A 25095-nucleotide genomic window follows, 5' to 3' on the forward strand; every position below is an offset into this window, starting at 1 on the left:
ATGGGGCCTCAAGTCCAACTAGACAGCTAATGATTACCCCAAAGCTAAAAGTATCACTATTACACCAATAGGGATATTTTGCTAGACTGATCATTTGTGTGGTTTGTAGGCTTTACAGCTAGGTAAGACCATTGATTGTTTTTCTCCCTTAGTAGCTTGTATAGTGTCTTCTCTTTTTTGTATTTTTTTTTAATCATTATTTTTTTTTCATACAGAAGAATTCATTCCAAGGCATTTGACATTGAGACGTTTTCACATGCATTTCTAATCTCTATATACATGACTATCACTGGTCACAGTCGCCCACCTTCTGAGCTCCTCGGCATCTGAGCATGAATACAAACTCGTCAGATAGACAGCCTTCCTCTCCCACTAGAGGCTCCATACTCTGCCATCCGTGTCACTGTCCACCGTGCTGTCAGCACCCTCATCCATTCCCCCTGTCTGCCCTTCTGGTAAATCTAGTCAGCCAGAGGTCCCTGTTCCAGGAGGGTCAGCTGTTCCTCATCTACGGCAATCCATTGTCAGTATTCCTTTGGATAGAATTGGGGTCTGCTGTTCATTTTTCCAGTAGTATGTTGGGTTACTGTTTGGAAGAGCCTTTATCTATCCTAGCCAACAACTCGACTGAAGGTATCGCCTGTCTGGCTTTGTTGTTTGTCGAGCAACTTTTAGTTATGTATATGTATGCTCTTATGATATTATGTTGGCCCCTTTAATCTTTGGTTATACTTCCCTTTTGGGTGTTTAAGGACATGCAATTGGACCAGATAAACTGATTTGTTTTTACTCTTGAGGTCGTTAGAGGATTTGTTCCTCAGGGGTCCCATGGGGTTGGGAGGAGCCCCTGGCTCCTTTCTTTTACCAGCTCCATCCATGTGAGGATAAGTCAAAGGTCCTGCTCGACCATTGTTGGCTTCTCTTGGAAGCATGGAATTTTTTATAGTTTTTAACATCACTAGTTTGCTTTTGTGCACCCCAGCCCCAATGGTCTTTATTTTATAGTGCATGCCTCTGTGTGTGGAGGGGGTGTCTTTTTTTTCCATCTATTTGTTGTAAATGATGTTTCATTTTTCACATTTAAAGTTTTGGTCTCTCTTTACATTTATTTTGGTGCAGAGGCAGACACTAAGGACCTAGCTCAAATTATTTTTTTCCCAATAGCTCACCAGCTGGTATTAATCATTTCTATGATTTCTATGATTAGTCCTTTTCAGCACTATAAGCTAATGTTATTCTCTCCATTTTATTGAGAGGCAAAGCATCTATGTGGTTTTTTTCTAAGAATCCACAAACATACAGCAATTACTGATGAAGATGTGGTATAATCTTGAGTCAGACTCTATCCAGGGTTCTAGAAGCCTTCCTATTAGGCTGACATTGCTGCTAAGTCTGGAAGTGGGGTAGAAGATTCGGTGTGGGGGTAGTAGGCTCAGCAGATGGGGCTAATGCAGGTAGACGAGAAAAGTATCACCATTGTGGTCTTGGGTCACTGTAGGCTGGGTCATGTGTACCTGGAAGGAAGGAGACAATTGGAAAAAACTGCAGGCAGCTTTGTAGTCTGCAATACTGAGTTGGACTTTTTCACAACAGAGTTTGTGTGTGTATGTGTGTGTGTGTGTGTGTGTGTGTGTGTTATCTGTAAGGACTTTTTGTAGGTATAAATGACTAGTTGGTTTGGTTTTTCAAGATAGGGTCTCATGTGGCTCAGGCTGGTCTAGAACTTGGTATATAGATGGCCAAGGATGATCTTAAACTTGATTTCTTCTGCCTTCACCTTCCAAGTGCTGGGATTACAGTCATGTGCCACCACACTGATTTGTTTGCTTTTGCAACTATGTCTCACTATGTAACTCAGGCTGACCTTCAATCTGTGACCTTCCTGCCTCTCCCTCTTAATGCTAGTATTACAGACATACAGCACCATATTCACATCCAGCTCTGTAGGACTCCTTCTGAAAAGTAAAAAATAAAATAAAATTTCAGTAGTGGGGATTGAAAGCATTTGCCACCACCATTTTATTTTTTATTCTCTGACAGTCTCAAGAAGTTGCCTAGCTGATCTTGAATTTACAATTCTCCTGTCTCAACCTCCCAAGTATCAGGGATTATGGATTACAGTGGTGTACAACTAAGCCCTATTGTTCTTTTGTTTGTTTGTTGCAGTGCTGGGGATTAAACCCAGGGCCAAGGGCATGGTAGGCAAGCACTCTTCCACTGAGCTACTTCCCTAGCCCTTAATATTTTGAGTCAGTGTTGAATTGTGTCGTGTAGACTGGCCTTGAGCTAACTATATAGCCCAAACTGGCTCTGAGTTCTTAATCCACCTGCCTCAGCCTCCTGAATGCTGGCATTGTACTGTGTACCACTACAATGGGCCGGCCCTCTACAGAACCACCTGTGTTTTGTTCCATCATCAAGTGGTGTGACTTGTCAGTCCTGGCAGCAGCTTGCTGCTCTCTACAGAGTTTAGAGATTTGCTTCAACGACAAAGTGCAAATATGTACAAATGAGGCAAAGTTATAACACACACATTTCTGAAATAATTTTTGTTATGCGTCCTCCTCAATGTTTTATGAAGTAAAGTGCCTATCTAGAACCCATGAACTTCCAACAAATAGAATTTATCTTATCCTATTAGGAAATACCCCAAGGCAATATTATAACAATGCCTAAATCAAGCCTGAGAGGCAGTCTAAATTTAAATTGATTATCTTAAGCACTGCACATTTTATGTGAGATAATTACTGTACATGAGAAACTTATTTTGAAAATGTGGAGCAGATATTTTTAAATCCTTCATAGCAAGACTATCTGAAGGTTTAACATACTATAATTATGCACAGTTTATGAAACGAAAGAATGATCCAACAGCATGTTAGTGAAGACTATTTAATATAGGCCTGGATTATTTTGTTTTTCTCCTTCCTACTCAATACTTTTCAGCAGGCTTTCAGCTGCTCATCTCCTTTGTAGCCATCTTTCAAAAAAGAGTCTCTCAAGAATCCAAAGTATACCACGACCCAGACTATAAAATTTTCTAATGTGATGGCAGAAAAACAGACACCAGGACTTGTACTGCACAGTGAGCCCTCCTCATCTGTTGGCTCTGTGTCTACCAATTAGACCAAGTATAGATCAACACCGCATCTACTACACTGATGTCTACAGACTTTTGATGCCATTATTTCCTAAAACATTACAATATAACACTATTTATGTAGCATTTCTATTATGTTGGTCAATAGAAGTAATCTAGAATTTGTTTTTTATATATGGGAGGTGTGTGCAAGCTATATCCACATAGTGTTGTATTTTAAATAAGGAAGTTGAACATTTGTGAATTTTGTATTTATAGGAGGTTCTGGAACGAGACCTCATCATGAGTACTGAGGGATGAATGTAATGAGAAATCTTGGCTTAAAGATGTAAGCCTACTGAAAAATCCCAGGTTATTCTGAAAAAAATCTTTAAAGATCTGTTTATGAAGGTTAATCCAAGTTCCTAACTATCTGATAATCTACAGGTTTTCCACTATGCTGTGTTCAAGTGCTGTAGACTCGCTTTTAGTACTAAAACCAGGCAAGTCCTCAGCAGTCCAGACAAGAAAAGAATGACTTGACCCAGGTTCACTGAGAGCTTCTTTTCAAAGGGAGCAAACAGATGTGTCCATGAATGATGAGGAACTAAGACAGGGTGAAGTGGCAGCGGCCATAGAGGCTACGTATATATATTATGCTGAGGCCTTTAATCCCCCAGCACTCAGGAAGCAGAAGCAGGCGGATCTCCATGAGTTCAAGCCAGCCTGGTCTACATAATGAGTTCCAGGCCAGCTAGGGCTACAGGGAGACCCTGTCTCAAACAAAAAGACCAATATATATGTGTATGAGTGTATTACCTGAATGTATACAAATGCACCCATGATGTGCAATGCCCGAAGAGGTCAGAAGAGGGTGTCAGGTCCACTGAAACTGGAGTTATAGATGGTTGTTAGCCACTGTGTGGGTGCTGGGAATTGAAACCAACCTCTGGAAGAGTAGCCAGTGTTCTTAACAGCTAAGTGATCTCTCCAGCCCTTGGACTCAATTTTTGAATAAACTATTGGTAGGTGGCAGAACTGTGAAAAAGCAGGATCTGGTTGAAGGTCCCTGGAGGTATATCTTTAAGGGCATGTGTTTCCCTGGTCCTTTCCTGACTTCACTATCCCACAGCAGTCACTTAGTATATTTTGTGCTGATCAGATGATATATCATCATCATTGTCAATAACCATTCAGTTACAGGTCGATCACATTTTTCTTCTGTTAGCCCTTCTCAATCCATGCAGGGTTTGAACGATTTAAATGTTGAGCCCCTATGACCATTTGCAGCTGAGACCGCTTCTGGGCAAGTGTGAATCGAACAGCTCTGCTTTGCCACTGTCTGCCCACCACGATGGGCTGAAATCTCTGAAGCTGTGAGCTGAATGAAGCTTAAGTTAGATATTGACGGTAGCTATTTTGCCACAATGATGTAAAGTCTACTTAAGTCAATACCACTATGCATTTGTGATTCTGAGTCTCCAGCCAGAAAAGCAGTGTTATAGATGGCACTGCCTGAAAGATTTAGCATCCAGAAAGTCCACAAAAGGCAAGGGTGGTGCAGAATAATCTCAGCTGCAGTTGCTGATAAGGTCTTCACGTTTAAACCTCAGAAGCCCTTCAGGAATTGCAAAACACCAGTGCTCTTCTGCAAAAGAAGTCTTTGGTCTATCTGTAATGGAATGATACTGGCTTGTTCAGCACAGCACATATATTAAATGACTGCTACAAGTGAAGCTTTATACACAATTTTGTCATTAGAAATGAACTGATAGAGATTTTGTTTTCTAACCTGTGGAATAATTCCTTAAGGTGTAAATTTCAAGACTGTGTTCCAAAATTATGATTTAGTAGGTCCTAGACTGTGCCTATGAAAATGCATTTTGTTTAAAAAATCCTGCAGGTGACCCTAATGCAGTCTGGGAAACTCTCACAACCACTGTAAAGACCCTAACATGGTTCTACAGTACACTACTTAGGGATCTTAAAGAGGAAAAAAAAAAACACTCAAAGCCTTGGTTTCCATCTAATGGTGAAATGTCATTTTATATAATATAGAGTTCTGAGTTTAATTTAAAAATAAGATCTGCTGTATATTTGTAATAGCAACTACAAATAAAAACCTGGGGTCTTTTGTTTACAAATGCTTAATAATTTTTAAGAGAACAATGAGAAATAGTTAAACCAAATGTGGCGCCCTGAGTGATTACATAGATCACAGACTCATGAAAGTGACACATAAGCTTATGTACTGGTGCAATATATAAATACATCCAGTCTACATTCACACAAAAATGTTCAGAAGAGCTAAAAAGTGTAGCAAGTTTTATGTGTGCATGCAAGCATAATGTTTACCTGGGACAGTAAGGAAAGCTTGCACAAAAGGAGCAAACACCCACACTCAGGCTTATAGGATGGGGTCGGTTGTATTTCTTTATGAATGTGCTAGACCCAGGTGACTCAAGAAATGAAAACAGAAAACTGATTTAACTGGTATTGCTGTTGGGTAGCTGATGCCACTGACATTAGCAAAATTAGTGTCTGAGGATTAAGGATTTAAGGTCGTGGATGTGGAAGGGCTTAGGATGTCATCGATGCCTCTGGTCTCCAAGTGGAGTACCAATCAGAGTCAAAGTGGGCGTATTCTTTCCATTGGACTTTGTTCATGATCGGCCTAGCCATCAATCATCCACCAGGGGGCATGATTAATTCTCGTAACCTGATTTCTAAGGTATTTCTCTTTCCTTACAATTGTTTAGTTTGTAAAAAGAGATTTGAGGCGCCTTCATAACCTTGATTTTTCAGGATAGAGATTGAAATCTACCTCAATAGTGATCCAGATATTTGTTGCCCTAGTTTTAGCTTCCCTTTTTTAATTGAAAGAAGCAGGTATGTGTTTTTAAAATTTAGTTTTCAATTAGAGCTACAAGCCAATACTTCTATAATCACTTTACATGACTTGTATTCATTTAATTTTTGCAACAACTGTATCAGTTGTCACTAATATTATTGCTTTCTAGAAATAAGAGAACAGATTAAGTACCCATGTCCTGAAGCTCAATATAACCACTCAAAAATTTGATGTATATCTTTCCTAATATACTCCATGTGAAAAAGTTTCATGTATATGTCTGTTTGCTGGTAAGCACAAATGTATATTGTTAGCTTTACTGTTTCTGTTAGAACATTAGTATATTGTAGGCATTGTCTGTAATATATCTGTTTGATATTTAATATGAATTTTTCTTCATAAGTACATACAGATTTATTTTTATAGAAAAAATATAGTATATTCCATTATAGTGAGTACATTGTAATTTATTTAATCACTCCCTTTTTGTCCATCTAGTTTTGTTTATTTATTCATTCATTTTAAAAGTCTCTATGTTTCCCAGACTATGTGACCTTGAATTCACAATCCTCCCACCTCAAGCCTCCAGAGTGCTGAGATTACAGGCATGCGTCACCACCCCTGGCCAGGCTGTTTCATTTCTTTGATGTTTCAAGTGAACCTGTAACCAGTATCACTGCATTTACACCTGTGCTTTCATGTGACAGAATTTCTTTAGCATAGATTCCCATGAGTGAAATTGCTTTGTCAGAGACATTCAAGTTTTAGATTTTGATAATGGCAAGTTTTAGATTTTGATACTGTTCCCTGATACTCTAGCAATTTTTGAAGGTCTTGCTTCTTTCCTGTCCTCTCCTCTTCACTCTCCTATTCAAAACACACTCTATTTGGTTGGTTTGGTTTTGATTTAGATGGGGGCATTGCTTTTTTTTTTTTTTTTTTAGGCAGGGTCACACTGTGTAGCTCTGACTGGCCTGGAACTTGCTGTGTAGACCAGGCTGGCCTCAGACTCACAAAGAGGTGCCCTTCTGTGCCTCCAGAGTACTTGGATAAAAGGCATGGGTCACCACACTAAGCTGATTATCATTTTAAATATAATAAAGATGAGATACCACTGTCTTTGACTTTAGAGAGCAGGCTATGGTCGATGCTCCTAGCACATTCAACTGATCTAACTAACAAGAAGACTTGCTCCAGTGGTAAAAGACTCTTTCTCTGAGTTCCTGGAATGCTCCATGTATGGCTAGGAGATGGGGAACATCAGAGAAAGATCTTTAACATATGATCCTTCTGTGGATGGAAATGTTACAGAAAATGGAGGAAGTAGCCAGCTATAACTCCTATAATGAGAACTCCAGAACCTTACCAGGTAGCCGCTTATTTCCTTTATTCATGTTTACACTATGAGTTAATGTACTGTGTGAACATAAAGAAAAACCTACTAATCAAATGAAAAAAAGATTCATTGTATTCTTGTTCTGTGCAAGGTAGAATTCAGTCTGAGTCCACAAAACTTTGTTTAAAAAGTTCCTGTCTTCACAGATATAGAAACCAAAGATGAGTAAGGAAGAATTAACTACAAACTATATTTCAAATGAACACATGAAATGACTTACCCAAGAGCACATAGTTGAAAGTAGCAGAATTAGTAGTGGATTCCAGGTCTTATGTTCCATGAAACGTGTAATAAGTATTCGTGAATGAGTGTGCTAAATGCTCTTTACACTCATCACGGCTACTGCCAGTGCATGTGTATAGAAATTGAGAAAGAGAGTGACAGTCAGACAGATCGCTTCTAGTTGCAGACATTATAAAAGTTTAATAAAAAGCAGAGTATTTAGATATAGCCTTAAAGAACGAGAAGGACCTGAACTTTTAACATCCTTACACATCCAGTGAAAAGAAAGAGCAGAGGCACCAGTGTAGAAAAAGACAAATAGGAACTGGGGGGATAGCTCAGCAGTTAAAGAGAGCTGGCTGCTCTTGCAGAAGACCTAGGTTCAGTTCTCAGCACCCTTATCAGGCCTAATAACTGTTGTAACTCCAGATCTAGGGTATCCAATGTCCTCTTCTGACCTCCACAGGCATTGCATGCACAGATGCATTTACATCATACGTGCAGGCAAAACACCACACACATAAAATAAAAATAAAATTAATTGTTGAAATGGGCAAGTTCGTGAAACTTGGGAATGTGGTGCTGGTCCTGGCTGGATGCCACTCCAAATGCAAAGCCATCATCGTGAAGAACATTGATGATGGCACCTCAGACCACTCTTATAGCCATGTTCTAGTGGCTGGAATTGACCACTATCCCTGGAAAGTGACAGCTGCCATGGGCAAGAAGAAAATTTCCAAGAGGTCAAAGATCAAGTCTTTCATTAAAGTTTATCATCTCAAGTTTATCATTATGATAAACAATCATCTCATGCCCACCAGGTATTCTGTGGATATCCCCTTGGACAAAACTGTCATCAACAAGGATGTCTTTAGAGACCCAGCTCTGAAACGCAAGGCCAGATGTGAGGCCAGGTCAAGTTTGAGGAGCAATACAAGATGGGCAAGAAGAAGTGGTTCTTCCAGAAGCTTCGGTTTTAGTGTAATTTTGTTTCCATCATTAAAAATAAGAAAAGAAAAAAATGAAAAAAAAAGAATTTTGAGAGATTTTCAGCCCAAGCAAATGGATTAGACCAAGAATGTGTGTAGTATCTTAAATACTAAAGATTTGAATAATTTTCCAGGCCTGGTGGCACTCGTCTTTAATCCCAGTCCTCAGGAGGCAGAAGCAGGTGGATCTCTGTGAGATTGTGGCCAGCCTGGTCCACATAGTAACTTCCAGGCCAGCTAAAACTAGGGAGATCCTGTCAAAAACAAAACAAAGCAGAACAAAACAGCAAAAAGAGTTGACTAATTCTATAATACAAGGATTTAGGAAATGCATAGTGATCAGCATTCCTGTTTTGAAGTTTGCTATTATACGCAATGTTAAATTTGGAGTAATTTTTTAGTTTTATATATTACTAGAAGGAAAAGTGAATGTGACAACAAAATTAAATAGTTTTATAAAATTAATTTTCACTTCCTTTCTTTAAAAGAAAAAGAGAAGGTTCACAGCAATTAGAAATTACCAAAAATGCAAGAGGTAGCAGAATGTTTGGGTATATTCTGAATCTCAGCAGATTGTTTGCAAATCATGCAAAATGGCAGAATTTCCCCATGTGAGAACTTATGGTTAGCACCGGATTAAGCAAATCCAGGACTTAACAAAATGCTTACTGGTGCAATGAAGTAAAATTTTCATTTTAAAATTAACACACTGTTAAATACTTCCAACATGGCCCTTACTGTTCATGTCACAATGAGTGAAGGTAAGCCTCTTATGGGTGAATTTTTCTGAGCACTTTCATTGAAGAATGAAATAACTTATTAAAAATGAACCAAATACATTGAATGTGCACACTCATACACACACACCATTCTTTTCCTAATGAACAGTTATTTCTGGAAATGTATATTATGTTCCTTTCATTTCCCATATGTACAAATGTGATCTAGCCAACATATCTAAGAGTTCCAATCACCTAAAACAATTGTTATCCTTGAGAATACAATTCATTATACTTTGCAGATAAAAGATGCTGGTTGTGGCCTCTTAGGTAGAAAAGAACCTGTAGCATTAACGCTTTATATAAAGATGTAACTCCCAGGCTGGTGAGATGGTTCAGCCAGTAAAGATGCTTGTTACCAAGACTAGAACATGAGTTCTATCCTCAGAAGCCACATAATGGAAGGAAAGAACTGACTCCTGCAAGTTGTCCTCTCACCTCCTCACACATGTCATAGCACCCTCCTACCCACTAAATTAATTAATTAGTATAGAAAGAAAGAAAAGAAATAGAGAGAGAGAGAAAGAAAGAGAGAAAGAAAGAAAGAAAGAAAGAAAGAAAGAAAGAAAGAAAGAAAGAAAGAAAGAGAGAGAGAGAAAGAAAGAGAGAGAAAGAAAAGCCCAGGAACAAGAGAAAGAAAAGTTAAACACTATGCTTTTAGACAATCTATCTAGTATAATCTTCAAGTTATAAACTATTCATCTGAGACCAAAGGAAGAAGTACAGACTGAGTTTTGAAGGCATCCATCAAAAAATGAGTACAAGTTTTTTATATGTAAAAGTGACTATCATTTATCAAGCTATGTCTTTTTAAATTTTGTATTTTTATATTTGCATATATTAATTATTCAGAATAATGGGCTCACTCTAACATTTTTCATATATACATATAATGTACTTTAATCATCATATATTGAAGTTAATGATCATGTTGCTAAATAGAAAAATAACATTCAACTTGAGTTAAGGAAAATATCATATAGACAATTACCACCCAAAGACATCTAGGGTTCCAAATACAGATCTGTCCAGTGTGGTGCTACCTGTCTGTAATCTCAGCACTCACAAGGCTGAGGCAGGAGCAAGGCCATAACAATACCCTGTCTCAAAACAGAGAGAGAGAGAGAGAGAGAGAGAGAACAGAACAGAAACTTTTTTCAAAATATATCTAAATAGGGGAGGGGAGCTAAACTCCCAACTCATAACATATCTTATGGTCTTTATTATTGCTGCTGCTGTTATTAGTGTGTGTGTATTTGGATGCAGATGCACACACGTGGAGGTGAGAAGACAACTTTCAGGAGTCAGTTCCCCCCTTTCAGTGTGTTCCAAGGACTGAACTCAAGCAGGACTTCAACCAGCTGAACCATCTCTCTCCCCAGGGCTCATGGTCTTATAGATATGTTAGCCTTCCATATGACTGTCTGCACAGCTTCTTGTCTCTGGCTCCTGTCATCCAAGAGAAATGGTGAAATTTGAAAAGGTTCTTTTAGCTAGAACTGAATGTACAACTACAGATATTAATTAACTCAGGATTAATAAAATGTATAAGCATTACAAATTTTTTAACTTTGAAGATGTGGTTTTTTATTTTCTGCTTCTATCCTTGATGCCAACCATTCAAAATTGAATAAATATCTCCATTGTTAAGCTGAGGAAATAGAGTGCTTGTTAGCTGGCTTTTAAGCGGCAGAACTGGGCTTAGAATCAGATTTATCTGTTCAAAAGCCTGGGCTCTTTCTACTGTGACAATCTTGTTATGATTTACAAACTGCTTTTATATGCATGATTTGCCTACTGTCCCTACAAAATATGCCTTTCCTCGTCCTGTGGTGCCAAATTTGTTCAAAAGAAGCATCTATTTCCCTCTCTTTGGGTCCTTGTTTACCCATCAACTTTAGACTTGTGCCCTACTCCATCATGCCACCAAAATCATGTCAGTTTCTGAGCCCCATTCTGTCTCACCCTGGCGTTTACAGTTGCCACCCTAGTCCCGTTCATTCTGTGATGGCAGTGTTTCTTTCTGTCCCTTTTGCTATTCTAACTCCCATTCTCTCACAAAGTCTCATTTCTGCCCCTAAGAGTTTTATTCAGAAGTCTGTCCTAGTCTCTCTTACAAAATACATACTTTTTTTCCAGTCAGTCCTGTGGATCATAAGCAGGGCTTTGGTACTTGCTAGACAAACACTCTACCACTGAGCTATAGTCCCATCCCCTAAAACATACACTTTCTTTTAAATAATCTTCAGCTGAAGTAGTAATCACAGACCAATTTAAAAAGGCAGAAGGAAGTGACTGACAGTACTGCTGATAAAGTACAGAGAGTGCAAAGAGAAATAGATTAGAGGTATTCAGGTTTTGAGATCATGTGATTGCCATCCCTGTGGGAAAAGGAGCAGTCATATGCACCAAAACGAGCACCATAGGTCACAGCTGGGAACATAGCTCAGTGATAGAATACTTTAACAGCATCCATGAAGCCCTGGATTCAATCCCTAGCACAACAAACAAATAAAAAATACTTATCTGAAAATTTTATCTTACATTATAAACCCATAATAAAATTATGTATATAAAAATAATATGGATCTGAGACTCATGAAATTGAGTCTCCTAGAACTAAAGATTTGCAAATATTCTGCTTCTACATGGGAGAAGAAGAATGTGGCCATGGATGAGATCCTTGGGTGGAATGTACTGAATGAGAATTCTATTAGAATGAATCCCTTAGTTAGTATACACACTGTGTATGTGTTGTCAGCTGAGAAGCTGTAACAGAAATAATACCCTCAACTATTATGAAACCCAACTAGAGCCCAGACCTTGGTTCTGATATCATTCTTTCATATAAAAATGTTTCCTTACGGGGCTGGAGAGATGGCTCAATGGTTAAGAGCATTTGCTTCTCTTACAGAGGACATGGGTTCAATCCCAGCACCCACATGGCAGCTAACAACCATCTGTAACTCCAGTTCTAGTGCATCCAGTGCCCTCTTCTGTTCTCCGTGGACACCACACAACACTGGTGCATTTACATGCATGCATGCAATCACTCATACACATAAAATAAAAATAATAAATAAAATATTTAAAAACATTTTAAAAAGCTGTTTCTTCAGAGAAACAGCTGATTCTAGGACTAGGACTGAGGCAGGAAATGTGCAAAATTAGCCAGAACTACCTTATAGTATCAGAAAGGGAGGAAGTGCTGAGAACGAAAACCACAATGACACCAGCACGTGAAAGTTACACAGGGCCAGCTGCAAGAGCTCAAAGAGGCCAAAACCAGAACCATATGAGAGCAACAAAATAAAGAAGCTTTGAGCTATCGTCCCAGACATAAATACTGTGGGTTGATACTGGTACAAACAAGTGATTAAATTAATTAATTAATTAAAAGGAGCAAATCTCGACCCTATAGATAAATTCCAATAACTTTTATAGATAATCTGGCCTCAAGGAAGAAAATCGTAATCTCCACTTCTTCAATGTGCTGCATGTAGTGACTTCCTCTCCCAAAGTACAATAGGAAAAGGGCGAAGGGAAGAGTTTTACTTTGGAGAAAGCTGGCAACTGCTATCTCAGTTAAGGGATGCAGATCCACAACAGTAATAAATCATGTTAATATCTATGCTTGATATGGAACAATGAAAATAGCACTTTTCCTCTGGGTCCTCTCTCCAGTCACCCATAACCCTAGCCTTCTGATAAGAGATGCAGTAGTGAGGCATCCTGTAAAACAACAAACCAGTATTCCTTAAACCATCAAGATCATCAACACTGGGGGGCTGGAGGGATGGCTCAGTGATTAAGAATACCGGGTGCTGTTGCAGAGGACCCAGGTTTGAATCCCAGCACCTACATGGTGGCTAACAACCGTCTATAACTCCAGTTCCAGGGGATCCAAAGCCCTCTTCTGACCCCCGTGGGCACTGCACAACATGCTTGTGCTCACATACATGCAGGCAATATACTCATACACATAAAATAAAAATAAAAAATAAAAGACCTTAGAAAAAATATCATCACTGGAGATCTTCCCTGATTTGTGCTTTCCTTAGAAGGCCTTCATCATTTTCCATCTCGTGCCCAAAGTACCTAGCAATTGATGGCCATTTCCTAGCTATTGGTAACGATACTGAAGTACTGAAATTTTTATCCATAAAAGAAAGACCCTCTAACTCAGCAAATCATGACTCTATTTGAGCTGACCCTTTAATAACTATTCTATCAACCCAGAATTTGGTCATTATCATACAGAAATATGTTTTAGTTATTTTCAAGATCCTTAAACAAACTAAAGACTAAGAGGAAAGAGAATAAATCTAAGACCAAAAGGAAACACTAAATGTTTTGTCTGGCTTAAGCAATTTTATCTGAACCTGGAGGTAGAGGAACAGAGTTTTGAAGGTGGCTATTTATTTACCCCCTCTCTTAGTGCTGAATAGGCATTTTACACAGCCTGAGAAAGCAGTGGATACCTAAATGTAAACAGGCTTTACAGCGAGGCAACTCTCACTCCATGGCTGGCAGATTAGAGCACAGTAGTCTGAGGTCAGGTGTTTCATTGCCCTTGGTGCCCTGATCTGCAACGTCTTGGCAGAGAACTGTTGAGAGGCTTGAGTGAGAACATGCATAGGGACTGCCACAAATAAACTCCTAGATAATTAACATTTACTTCTAACTTTTGAAGCAGGGTCTCCCTATGTGATTTAAGGTGGCCTCAAATTTGTGATCCTCCTGCCTCAGCCTCCCAAGTGCTGCCATAGAGGTCTGCACTATGCCTAGCCAAAAAATATATTTTTTACAACTTAAAATATTTTTGAAATTGACTAACTCTATGATGGTTTTAGGTGACTTCATGATTTTCACAGGTTCCAGTATCAGAGGCATGTGCTAAAATATTTAGGAAGGGGCTTTCTGAAAATAAGGATGTTTGTGTACACCAGGAGTAGAAGTAAAAGTTTATCCTGGGTTGAATAAGTACTTATCCTGGCCCTGTCATTACCTATGAACAAAGTTATCTAAAGCAAGAGGGTTTGAAATAAGTTACTAACCAGGTGTTTTGAAGCTAGCCAGCACATGCATGGCCCTAGAGGTTTATACAGATTAAAGCTGGAGAAAGAAAGCTCTTATCTAAATACATCATCTCCCTCCTCTAGCAGCCAAAGGAAATGAGGTACCTGGTGCATATGTGACAGGGAAAAGGAGAGAACAGGAAAGAGATTTCCTCTAACCCTTCATGAGACCCAGTGTTAGTGTCCCATTTTAAAAACAAGGTCACTCAAAGAATGAGTAGAAATAAAATGAAACCCAATTATGTACAACTCTAACTCTTTGTAATATAAAGCCAACTTCTCTATGAGTAAAAGCATAAGCACACTCAATACACATTCATCCACACCCCATGCCAGCTGCTACATGTGGGCAAAATCCTACTCAGAGCATTGACATTACTTGTGAACTGGGAATGCTAGCCGTACATATGTTTTTACATCACAGAGGTGCTGTGGGGAACATTAAATGCCGACAGCCTAGCAATGCTTATTAAGCGCTGGCAACTCCTCTGTCAGGTAATTGCCTTTGAGCTATAAAGGGACAGTTAAATAAACACTCCCGTGCTAATATCATTTTCAACAGATAAAATGGATTCCAAAATTTTATAATGTCTAAATTTGGTAATGCCATTTGGGAGGTAAAGAAACTTTATAGTCAAGGGCTTTTTATAAAGAAATAATTGCTTCAAGAACTCTAGTTAAAATTCTTATTAGGATAGACTGTAGATTCGCTTTTCCACCTGGAAATGAATTCTTACTCAGGAAGCTTGTACCCCATGCAGAAGGGCTCCAGCATCAGCAGTTTGAGTGTCCTGGTTCAGTGTAACCAGATGCAAGGTATCAGTTTTCAAGTCTGTATTGTGGTGGTGGTTAAGCTAGAGGACCTCAGTTCATTCAGCAGAGGACTGCCCCTTCCATCCTCCAATCTGCCACCTCACTTTCTCCACAGCTTCTTTCTCCTGGACACTGATACACCATCCCTTCTCTCTGACCTAAAAACAAATGCTAAAATTAAAAATCAAAGCCTTCCTTGGGCTCTCTATTCTTGCATAGCCCTTTCCCCTTCAAGGTCATGATCATTATAGTATGATCTCTCTTCTCTTCTCCTCCCCTTCCCCTCCTCCTCTCCCTTCCCCTTCTCCTCCTCCTGCCTTCCTTCCCCTTTTCTCTCCCACAAACACACTCTTCTGAGCATTTCACTGTCTCAGATGGTCTTAGTTGCTACGGACTATGGATCTATGTAAGTGTCTACTTGCTGTGCTTGTAGCCTTTGACACTCTGGCTCCTTAGAACCTTCACTCCCGTGTTCTCCCACCACCTGGCCATTCCTCTCCATTTCCTTCAGCCCTTAAATGTTACAGTTCCTCCTACGAGTCTAAGGAAGGAACACTTAGCATACATTTTAGGATGTGAGCCTAATTATTTCCAAGACTTTGGCTTCTACCTTTAAACTGTCTGCTCTGCTCTCCCACCCCACCCCTAGATGCCTCTAGCTATCTTCAGGGTGCACTTCTGAGGCTTCCTAGCATCTCCTCTCAGGCATCTCTTGAACACCTTAAAGTCATTCTCTCTAAAATATCTTCAATCACTGCAACTTCCTCCCCCTCCCCGAATGCTCTCCTCTTCATCAAGAGCCCCCTCCCCCCAGTTTACCCATGGTCCTCAACAACTAAAAGCAGAATGGTTAAAAAAAAAATGCTGTTATAGAAACCAATGGCCTGAGTTTGATTCTGGACTGTTCTATTTGTTAGCTATGGTTCTTGTCATGGGCTACATTTGTATCTTTCTGGGTCTCTGGTTCCTCATATATAAAATGGAAACGCTAATAGAGACAACCTTACAGCGATCTTATCAAGATCAAGTAAGACAGCTTTTTTGAAAAATTGGTTTTTATTGACTTTTTGTGTATTTCATTTCCTACAGAACATCTCAAACAATCTTCATCATTTTTATACCCCTGTCCCCATTGGCACCCTCCCATAGCAGAACCCATATACTCTGTCATCCCTGTTAAGGCCCACTGTGTTGTCAGTGTTCCCAGCCATTCCCCAGTGCAAGCCCATCCACTGAGATCTAGTCAACCTATATAGAGTCCCTTGTTTTAGGAAGATCAGCTCTTCTTCACCTAGCAGCAATCAGTTGACAATATTTCTTCAGATAAAATTGGGGTCTGCTGTTTACTTCTCCCATTCTATGCTGAGTTACTGTCTGCCTGAGTTTGCATGGGACTTGCATATGCTTACACCATTGTCATAGAATCATATGAGCAGGGTCCCAGGAACTTGTAGAACTCTGTTTCCATATGGTCATTCACCTCCTCCCTGGCTCTTAGGCTCTTCCTGCCCCCTCTTCTTCAATGGTCCCTGAGTCTTGGATGGGTGAAGTTTAATAAAGGAGTCCTGTCCAAGGACCATCATTCATCAGACTCTTGATTTCTACACTTTGGCCATTTGTGATCTTTTGTGTTCCTGGCCCTCTGCTGCATAAAGGAGCTTCATTATTGAGGACTGAGAGATTCATTAGTGTCCTCTTCTTTACCCCTGTTCTATGTTCCATGAGCCTTAGGTTTAGAGGTTGCATTGTAGATGTGTCCCTTAGGCCTGGGCAATTCAGAGACAATGTCCATGTGTGACCAGTTGTGGTACTTGCTATTAGTCTCTGACTGCTGCAAAATGAGCCTCTTTGATGAGTGGTAACTGGGATATTTGTCTGTAAATATAAGGATACATATTTTTCACATAGTAAGAAATCACATTAGTCTAACAATGTGACAGTCTTGGGGTTTTCTCTAAGATCTATGACTGCTCCAGTCATGTGTATTTGGTTATGTTTACAGTACCACACTTGAATTTCCCCCCATTGAGTGGGCTTTTAGTCCAATTAGGTAGCTGTTGATTGTCCCCAAGATGAAAGTGCCACGACTGTACCAATGACAGTTGCTGTGCTGGCCATTGATGTGGTTATTTGGTCTTGAAGCTGGTTTTGTATCATCCCTTGATGTTTTCCCTTGGCACTTTCATAGCGCTCGCCAAAGCTATGAGAGCTAGCCTTCAGAGGAAGTGGTTTCAGATCAGTCAAGACAGCTTTTTAAAGCACCACAATCTGTAGGTGTGTATTTACCTCTTCTTCCATTTTAATTCTAAACACATAGAACATAATACTCCCTTCCATTTAGGAGCATTCAGTATTGTCCTTAACACTGAGTTCTCTCCAATTTCAGGATCTAGCATGGGCAGCCATACTCCCATGTGCCATCCTAGGCAAAGGACATATCCTGAATATCCTTGTGCTGTCATCTCTAGGGATTTTAAACGCTCTTCCTTTGCCTTGAAACACTCTTCCCCACCCCCAGTTCTCAGCCCCTTATGCTTGGACTTCTACTCATTGTGCAAGTTTCAGCTTGAATGTCACTTTTCAAGAAGTCTGACCCATGGACTTCCTCAGGGCCCAGCTACAAATCCCCAACATCACCCTGTTATTTCTTTCCCATAGCACATACGTGTCATTGTAACTTACTATAAATGGCTCTTTTGTCAAGTCCTCTTTCAAATTGCTTTTCTCTGTGAAGGAAAGGAGTGGATATCCACCTCTGGCTTCATTTCTTGCCATATCCTAAATGCTGAGAACATGAGTGAGCAGAGCTAATACTGAGAAAGATATCGCATAAGGAGTCAACTTCAGGACTCTTGGGCATATGGTAGTGCATAAGCTAGAAACTTAGTATCTGATGTCAAAGAATGGAAGGAATACAGCGTATTTTCAGCATAAGTTTAGGATCCTCACCCATGGGCTTCACTGTGGGTTCAAATAGTTTTAAAGTAGACTGAAACTCTAGGTCCATGTTCTTCAGCAGTCAAGACCAGAGTCTACTCTGATAAATTTCATACTGTCACCCACAACTGCCACATGTAACAATTACTGGGGACCATCTTCTGCATGTGGCACCAGCCAACATTCTATTTAGCTTTCTGTAGTTGAATGTGGGTTTTCAATGAGCTCTTCTGCATTATTTTCTCCATCCCATCTCCTAAACCTCGGAGTTTAAAATATATAAAGACATGCATTTTTTAAAACAAAAGAGTTTATGCCTGGACTATATTTATCACTTTTTGGATGTTTCTTGTCTATGCAGTTGTTTCCCTAACACTCAAGTATTATTCTAAACCAGGTGCAGCTATATGATAGACAATGTGGTTCTACTGATGAATGGGGCACTACAAAAGAAATCCGTGAAAGAAGTTCTGGCGAAGTGCCACCCTTTGGGCCGGTTCACAGAGATGGAAGCAGTCAATATTGCAGAGACCACCTCGGATCTCTTCAATGCTGTGCTGGTTGAAACACCATTAGGTATTGACTCTTAGGTATAAAATGACCTGTGTTCATTTGCATACTCACTAGAAAATGTACCCCCAGTGTGCAACATTTTTTAATGATGTAGTTTCATATATAAATTCATAGTGTGAGTGAGACATTAAAGAATCATCTAAGCTGGGCACAGTGGCACATCTGTTATACTAGCATCTGGAAGCAGAGGCTGCAGGTTGACAAGTTTGAGGCCAATAGTGAGTTTGAAACCAATCTGGGCTACATAATGAGACTCTGTTTCCAAAAAAAAAAAAAAAACCCAAAATAACAAAAGAGTCGTCTAGGACTGGGGAGATAGCTCAGTTGGTAAAGCACTTGCCTTAAAAGCACAAGGGCTTGAGTTGATTCCCAGAGCCCATGTGAAAAAGCTGGTCATTGTTGTTTATGCTTGTGTTCCTGGTGCTAGGAGGAGATCCCTATGATAGCCAGCTTCACCTATTTGCAAGCTCCATGCCAATAAGAGTGATCCTGTCTCATAAAACAAGGCAGAGGCTCTGAGGAATAGCACCCTGACCTTCACATACATGCATACATACATGCATGCCCCCCCACACATGCAAAAAAAAAGAATCATCTAAGCTTGCATTCTCATTTTTCAGGTGCAGGCTAGTGAAGAAATCTGATCACAATCATATACAAACCCTCCACATTAGGAAGGGGCAAAGGCTCATCTCCCAAACTTCAAACCGTTGCATTTTCTGCCATAGCAAATAAATGATAAAATTTATAAGTTCTCCAAATATTATTTTCTTTCTGAGTTTTATGCAATTCCTTATCCTTTCATATAAAGCTTCTGTCTGATGAAGGTCACATCTGAAGAGCATTTTGTTTCAAGAAGCTTAGAAACGTCATTTTTCTGAGATGCAGAGGAGTGCCTATCAAGTGATCTAAAGTAATTATGAAATGACTGTTAATTTCATTATAATTTAGCACTTGTGACAATGTTATTTTTCAAAATGCTAAAGGAAGTTTTTTAAAAACATTATTTGTCTATTACTTCTAGGAAATCTGGATAGTAGTTCATTGTTGATCATGTGCAAATAGCCTTTATTTTAGTCTGGGGAATGAAGTTAAACCCAGAGTATTTTGCAACTGAAAAGATATTCTGGCCATCAAACTGCACTTCTGGCCAAAACAGTTACCCTTTAAAACAGAAATTTTTAACACGCAAGGGCATGCTTGTGCTACACTTAAATGTCCTAGGCTCCGGTAATACAGCCTGGTTTCCACCACTTCCATAGGTAAGTCTGGGATCAACTGTGACTCTGAAGCCAGGTTCTGGTTCTGTCAGGCCTCAGTAAGTTGATTTGAGCAATTCAGTTTGCTCCAATTTCCTTATTTCATATCTTACTATGTCATAGTTTTAAAAATGGGATTAAACATAGTTTTAATACAACTCAATGTCTGGTATACATCATTGCAGATGACAAATATTGCTGTTATCTACCAGGGTTGTGGTGAGGTATAAAGAAGGGATTTCAAAAAGTAAGCCTTAAGTGAGGATTTCCAAGCTGTTGTGAAGATTAAGCAACCTAAAGTGTATCATTGTTCAGGGTTCACACATAGAAAATGCTTAGTAAGTGACAAGTTCTGTCATCCCGATTGATATTAGCCTTACCAAGTGTGTGGATTGTAACTCCACAGAGTTCTTATTAGTGGTGGTAAGTTCTTATTAGAGTGGTAAGCTCATCAAACATTTCCTGTAGTTTATAGTTTGGCTCTTGATTCATATATTTTGTATGATTATTTTTGCCTTCAGCTCCATTCTTTCAAGACTGTATGTCTGAAAACACTCTTGATGAACTGAATATTGAATTACTACGCAATAAATTATACAAGGTAATATGTTTTTCTTGATTGCACAATATAACATAATTTTATTTCTTTATTAATAAAGTTAGTTTGCCCATCTGCCAACTTTTACAATTATGAAGCTATGGATGTTTAGAATATAGCTTTTATTGTTTAGGCCTGTTTTCTAATTATGTGCATACACATCAATTTCTCTTAGAAATATTTTGTGTGTGTGTGTGTGTGTGTGTGAGAGAGAGAGAGAGAGAGAGAGAGAGAGAGAGAGAAAGTAACCCTGTAGCCCCAACTGGCCTAAAGCTTTCTATGTAGCACAGGCTGGCCTCGATCTCAGAGAAACCCTTCCCAGGGCTGGGATTAAAGGTGCATGCCACCATGCCCATCTTGACAGCAAGATTTTTTTAGAGGAATTAGCATGCCCTTTCCTTCCTTATCCCTAGCTCTTTGTATACTGTATAGTGGCAAGAGTACAAAGTGTTGGTTAGATGGTGATAGATGGATGAATGGATAAATGTGTGGGGTGAACATATCATACTGTGAATCCTGTTACAGAGCTTTAAATCTTACAGTTAACCTACCCATGCAATTTTAAAGCTATGCCAAAATGCCCAACTGGTAGATGCTGTCATATGTACCATGATCTGAGCATGATCTGTCTGGAGTGTGCTGCTACCATTAGAGCAGCCTGTGTGTTAAAAACTAAGTCAAATCCACCCATTTTCATTTATACAACCATAGGGTCTCTGGACATTTTCACAGAATCCATGAATATATACTTTTGTGCTGTATCAGTACCATGTTATACTCAAATACTTAGTCCTCTCAAAAGCATTGTATGATGGACAATTTTAATTTTTATGAAGACACAGATGGGCCCTGAGAAGGCACTCCTAAGATACAATTCACAGATGATACTGTTCTAAGCAGTTCATAGGCCTTAATTCACTTATCAAGTAGCAAGGCTATGAGACTTGTGCTATCTCCACTCATACAAAATGGAGGAATAGAGAAAGATAAGGCTTCCTTTCCTTGGCAGAAACAAATTATGATTAAGTTGGTAGAGTATTAGAGCTGGGATTCAAACACAGGCAATCTAACCTTACAACCCAGACTCTGCTTTTCCAATATATCCCCACACTCAAAGCCAATGTGTCTCTACAAGATTAAATATCAGGGTTGCTAAATCATTTTCTGAGCTCAGAAAAGAACTTGGTACTATTGTTAGAACAGTAGAAATTAACTATGTAAAATAGTCCAAGAATAATGCAAAAAAATGCTTGCTTAATAATTAGAAGTGATGATAAGCACAATTTTGTTCTTTTATGGAGTTCTTTTCAGTTTGTGCAACATAGTTCCTACTAAAATGTATTATGAAATTTCTCCCTATGGGAGAAATAATTCAATTCCCATTAGAGCATTTAATAAGCTATGGCAGACTGATCTAGAGTTTCCAAAATAGAGGTTATTCACTTTATTGTTTATAATCTCTCTTCTTATTAAGTCTTACCTTGAGGCATTCTACAAATTCTGTAAGGATCATGGTGATGTTACAGCAGAAATTATGTGTCCGATTCTTGAGGTAAGAAAAGTCCTTACCATATTAAATAATACATTCCATACTTTTCCTTGTTTTGATCCTGTTTGTATTTCTGTATCTTAGAGGTTATATGAAAATTAAATAAGCAATATAATTTGATTTCTTCAGTAAAAGTACTATTTTCTTGGGAGTTGGGATTGTAGGTCAGTGGCCAAACACTTGCCTAGCACACTCAGGGCCTTGGGTTCCAACCCTAACAAAGCAAAACACAAAAGAAGAATAATTATAAAAGTTTGGGTGTGATTCATTTTGATGAAATATGTAGAAAGTAAGATTATCATTCATTAAAAATCTTGTATACTATGAATAATTTGTAGAATATAAATATTCCTGTAATCACTCAAGTTCCCCTCCAAGAAACCCCTACAATTTGGCACTACTATCCACAGTGGCTCCATGCACAGTGACATCATCCTTATATAAATCCTAAAATAAAGGCTGTCTAAGCAATCTGCAGCCATCCCAGTTTTCAGCAGAAAGAATTCAGTCTGACGACTCACAATCCGTAGAGTCATTTGATTACATGTCAAATGCCACCATTGATGTCTTCCCTGCAGTTGATGTAATGCTCTTCGTAATTTCTCTTTATCACCACAGACTCCATCTACGCTCAGCGATCCCTTGACAGAATATTGACCTATAAATGTGTAGGGAATTGGGGTGGAAATCAGGAAGGTCTGAGGTGCATCCTGGTGCACAGTTCGTACTTAGTGTTTAACATATATCTCTCACTGGCTTCCAGTCCACTTGAAAAAATAAAAGGAATACCCCTCTGACCTTTTCTAAACCTTTATTTTGCCCTCTGAAACTGTTTTATCTAAGGAATATTTGCATTTTCTAAATAATTTAGATAGGATCTGGAGGATGGCTCAGCAGTTAAGAGCACTGGTTGTTCTTGCAGACCACGGTTTGATTCCCAGCACCCACCTGGCAGCTAACAACTGTCAGTAACTCCAGTTCCAGGGGATCCGATGCTTTCTTATGGCCTCCGTGGGCCTTGCATAACAAGGATGCCCTTACAGACATGCAGGCAACACATTCATACACCTAAAATAAAAAAGATTTCTTATTTAAAGAAAACCTACTAAGCGTTATACTCTAGACAAAAAGAAAACATTTAAGTGACATTTGCATATATTTAACAGTATTCTAACACTGCATTTGATAGTTAGTCCTCAAAATATCTATTAATTAAAATTTTTATAGTGAAAGTTACTTTGCTATCCTCTGTTGAAGTTTTTAAGTAAAGCCAAACTAGTCCTTGAAGCAAAAATCTTATCACTGGAAAATCAAAAGTAAAAATTCTGCCCTTATATCACATAGAAAGAGGTCATGGAATAAATAATATTTCTTTTTCATGAAACACTTAATGTCAGAAGTGAGCCAGCCTCTTTCAGACATGCTGGTCACATAAAGGAGTGACCTAGTGATCTTATGAAGCTGTCCTCTTTCTTTCTATAAATTTAACAACTTGCTGCCATTTTATAGTTTTATCTATAGCTTTATCTATAGTTTCAAAATGTATTTTCATCTTGCTATAATTCCAGCGTTTTGACATGCTTTGTGTATTTTGTGGGTAGAAATATGTAAATAAAAGTTTTCATAAGAACTTAAAACCAGCACAGCCAATGGTTTCCTGGTGCCAGCATCTTTCCTGGGTAAGTCCAGCGGCACCCACCTCGACTTGATTCCCCCAGCCTCATTCACCCTCCTAGCTCCCCCACCCCATCTCTCCTCTTGGTCTTGGTACTGGCCTATTTCTTGTCTTGGCACCCCAGACACCAGGGCTGATGGCTCTGCCCAGAGTACCCACTCCTTCCTGATCCTTTGCATTCAGACCAACCCAGTTCCTATCTGTGGTCCCCAGGAGCCCTCTGGGCCTGTTCCTGACCCACCTACCTTTGCTTCCCTGGGTGGCTCAGCCACCAGCTTCCTGGTGCTAGCATCTTTCCTGGGTGGGTCCCATGGGTCACCCACCACACCTTGACTCCCTCAGCCTCATTCACCCTCCCAGCTCCTGCACCCTGCCTCTCCTCCTAGTCTGGGTACTGGCCCATTTCTTGCCTTGGCACCCCAGACACCAGAACTGAACTCTCTGCCCAGAGTACCCACTGCTTCCTGATCCTTTGCATCCAGACCAACCTAGTTCCTCCCTGTGGTCCCCAGGATCCCTCTGGGCCTGGGCCTGTCCCCACCTCCCTTTGCTTCCCTGGGCTACACAACCACTGGCTTTCTGGTGCCAGCATCTTTCCTGGGTAAGTCCAGTGCACTCACCTCAACTTGACTCCCCTAGCCTCATTCACCTTCCTAGCTGCCCCACCTCATCTCTCCTCCTAGCCTGGGAAATGGCACATTTTTTTGTCTTGGCACCCCAGACCCGTGGACTGACCTCTTGGACCAGAATCCCCACTTCTTCCTGATCCTTTGCATCCAAACCAACCCAGTTCCTCCCAGTAGTCCCCAGGAGCCCTGGGGCCTCTTCCCACTCCCACCTCCCTTTAAATCCCTGGAGGCACATCCACCAGCTTCCTGAGACCAGCATCTTTCCTGGGCCCTGCTCTCAGGCCAGCCCCGCCCCCAAATTGCTGAGGGCAGCATCTTTCCTGGAGGGATCCAGACCTAAGGAGAAAGCCTAAGAGCACCTGGTCCTCATCTGACTTGGGCCTCTGTGGGAACTCCTGAAGATGAAAGCAATTTGGCCACTCCAATATAAAATCAAAAGAGAGAGCTATAGTCATAAAAACAACATGGTACTGGCACAAAAATAGACCCACAGATCAATGGAACAAAATTGAAGACCCAAACATGAGTACATGCAATTTCAGCCACCTGATATTTGACAAAGGGGCCAAGAACATTCACTGGAGAAAAGACAGCATGTTCAGCAAATGGTGCTGGAAAAACTGGATCTCCACCTGTAGAAGAATGAAACTAAACCCCTATCTTTCACC

General features: G+C 39.8%; 1 protein-coding gene and 1 pseudogene across 1 annotated transcript in view; both read left to right on the forward strand.

Moving 5' to 3' along the window:
- Atp6v0d2 (ATPase H+ transporting V0 subunit d2) overlaps positions 1-25095 on the forward strand; it is a 51382-nt gene that overhangs the window by 15410 nt on the left and 10877 nt on the right. Inside the window, exons 3-5 of the mRNA XM_008829458.3 lie at positions 18542-18720; positions 20498-20577; positions 22049-22126. Of these exons, the coding sequence (XP_008827680.1) occupies positions 18542-18720; positions 20498-20577; positions 22049-22126 (337 nt within the window). The remainder of the gene's footprint in view (positions 1-18541; positions 18721-20497; positions 20578-22048; positions 22127-25095) is intronic.
- LOC103731149 lies at positions 8092-8528 on the forward strand (annotated as a pseudogene).

Source organism: Nannospalax galili, unplaced genomic scaffold, assembly GCF_000622305.1.
Source record: "Nannospalax galili isolate Female #2095 unplaced genomic scaffold, S.galili_v1.0 scaffold934, whole genome shotgun sequence".
Lineage (NCBI taxonomy): Eukaryota > Metazoa > Chordata > Mammalia > Rodentia > Spalacidae > Nannospalax > Nannospalax galili.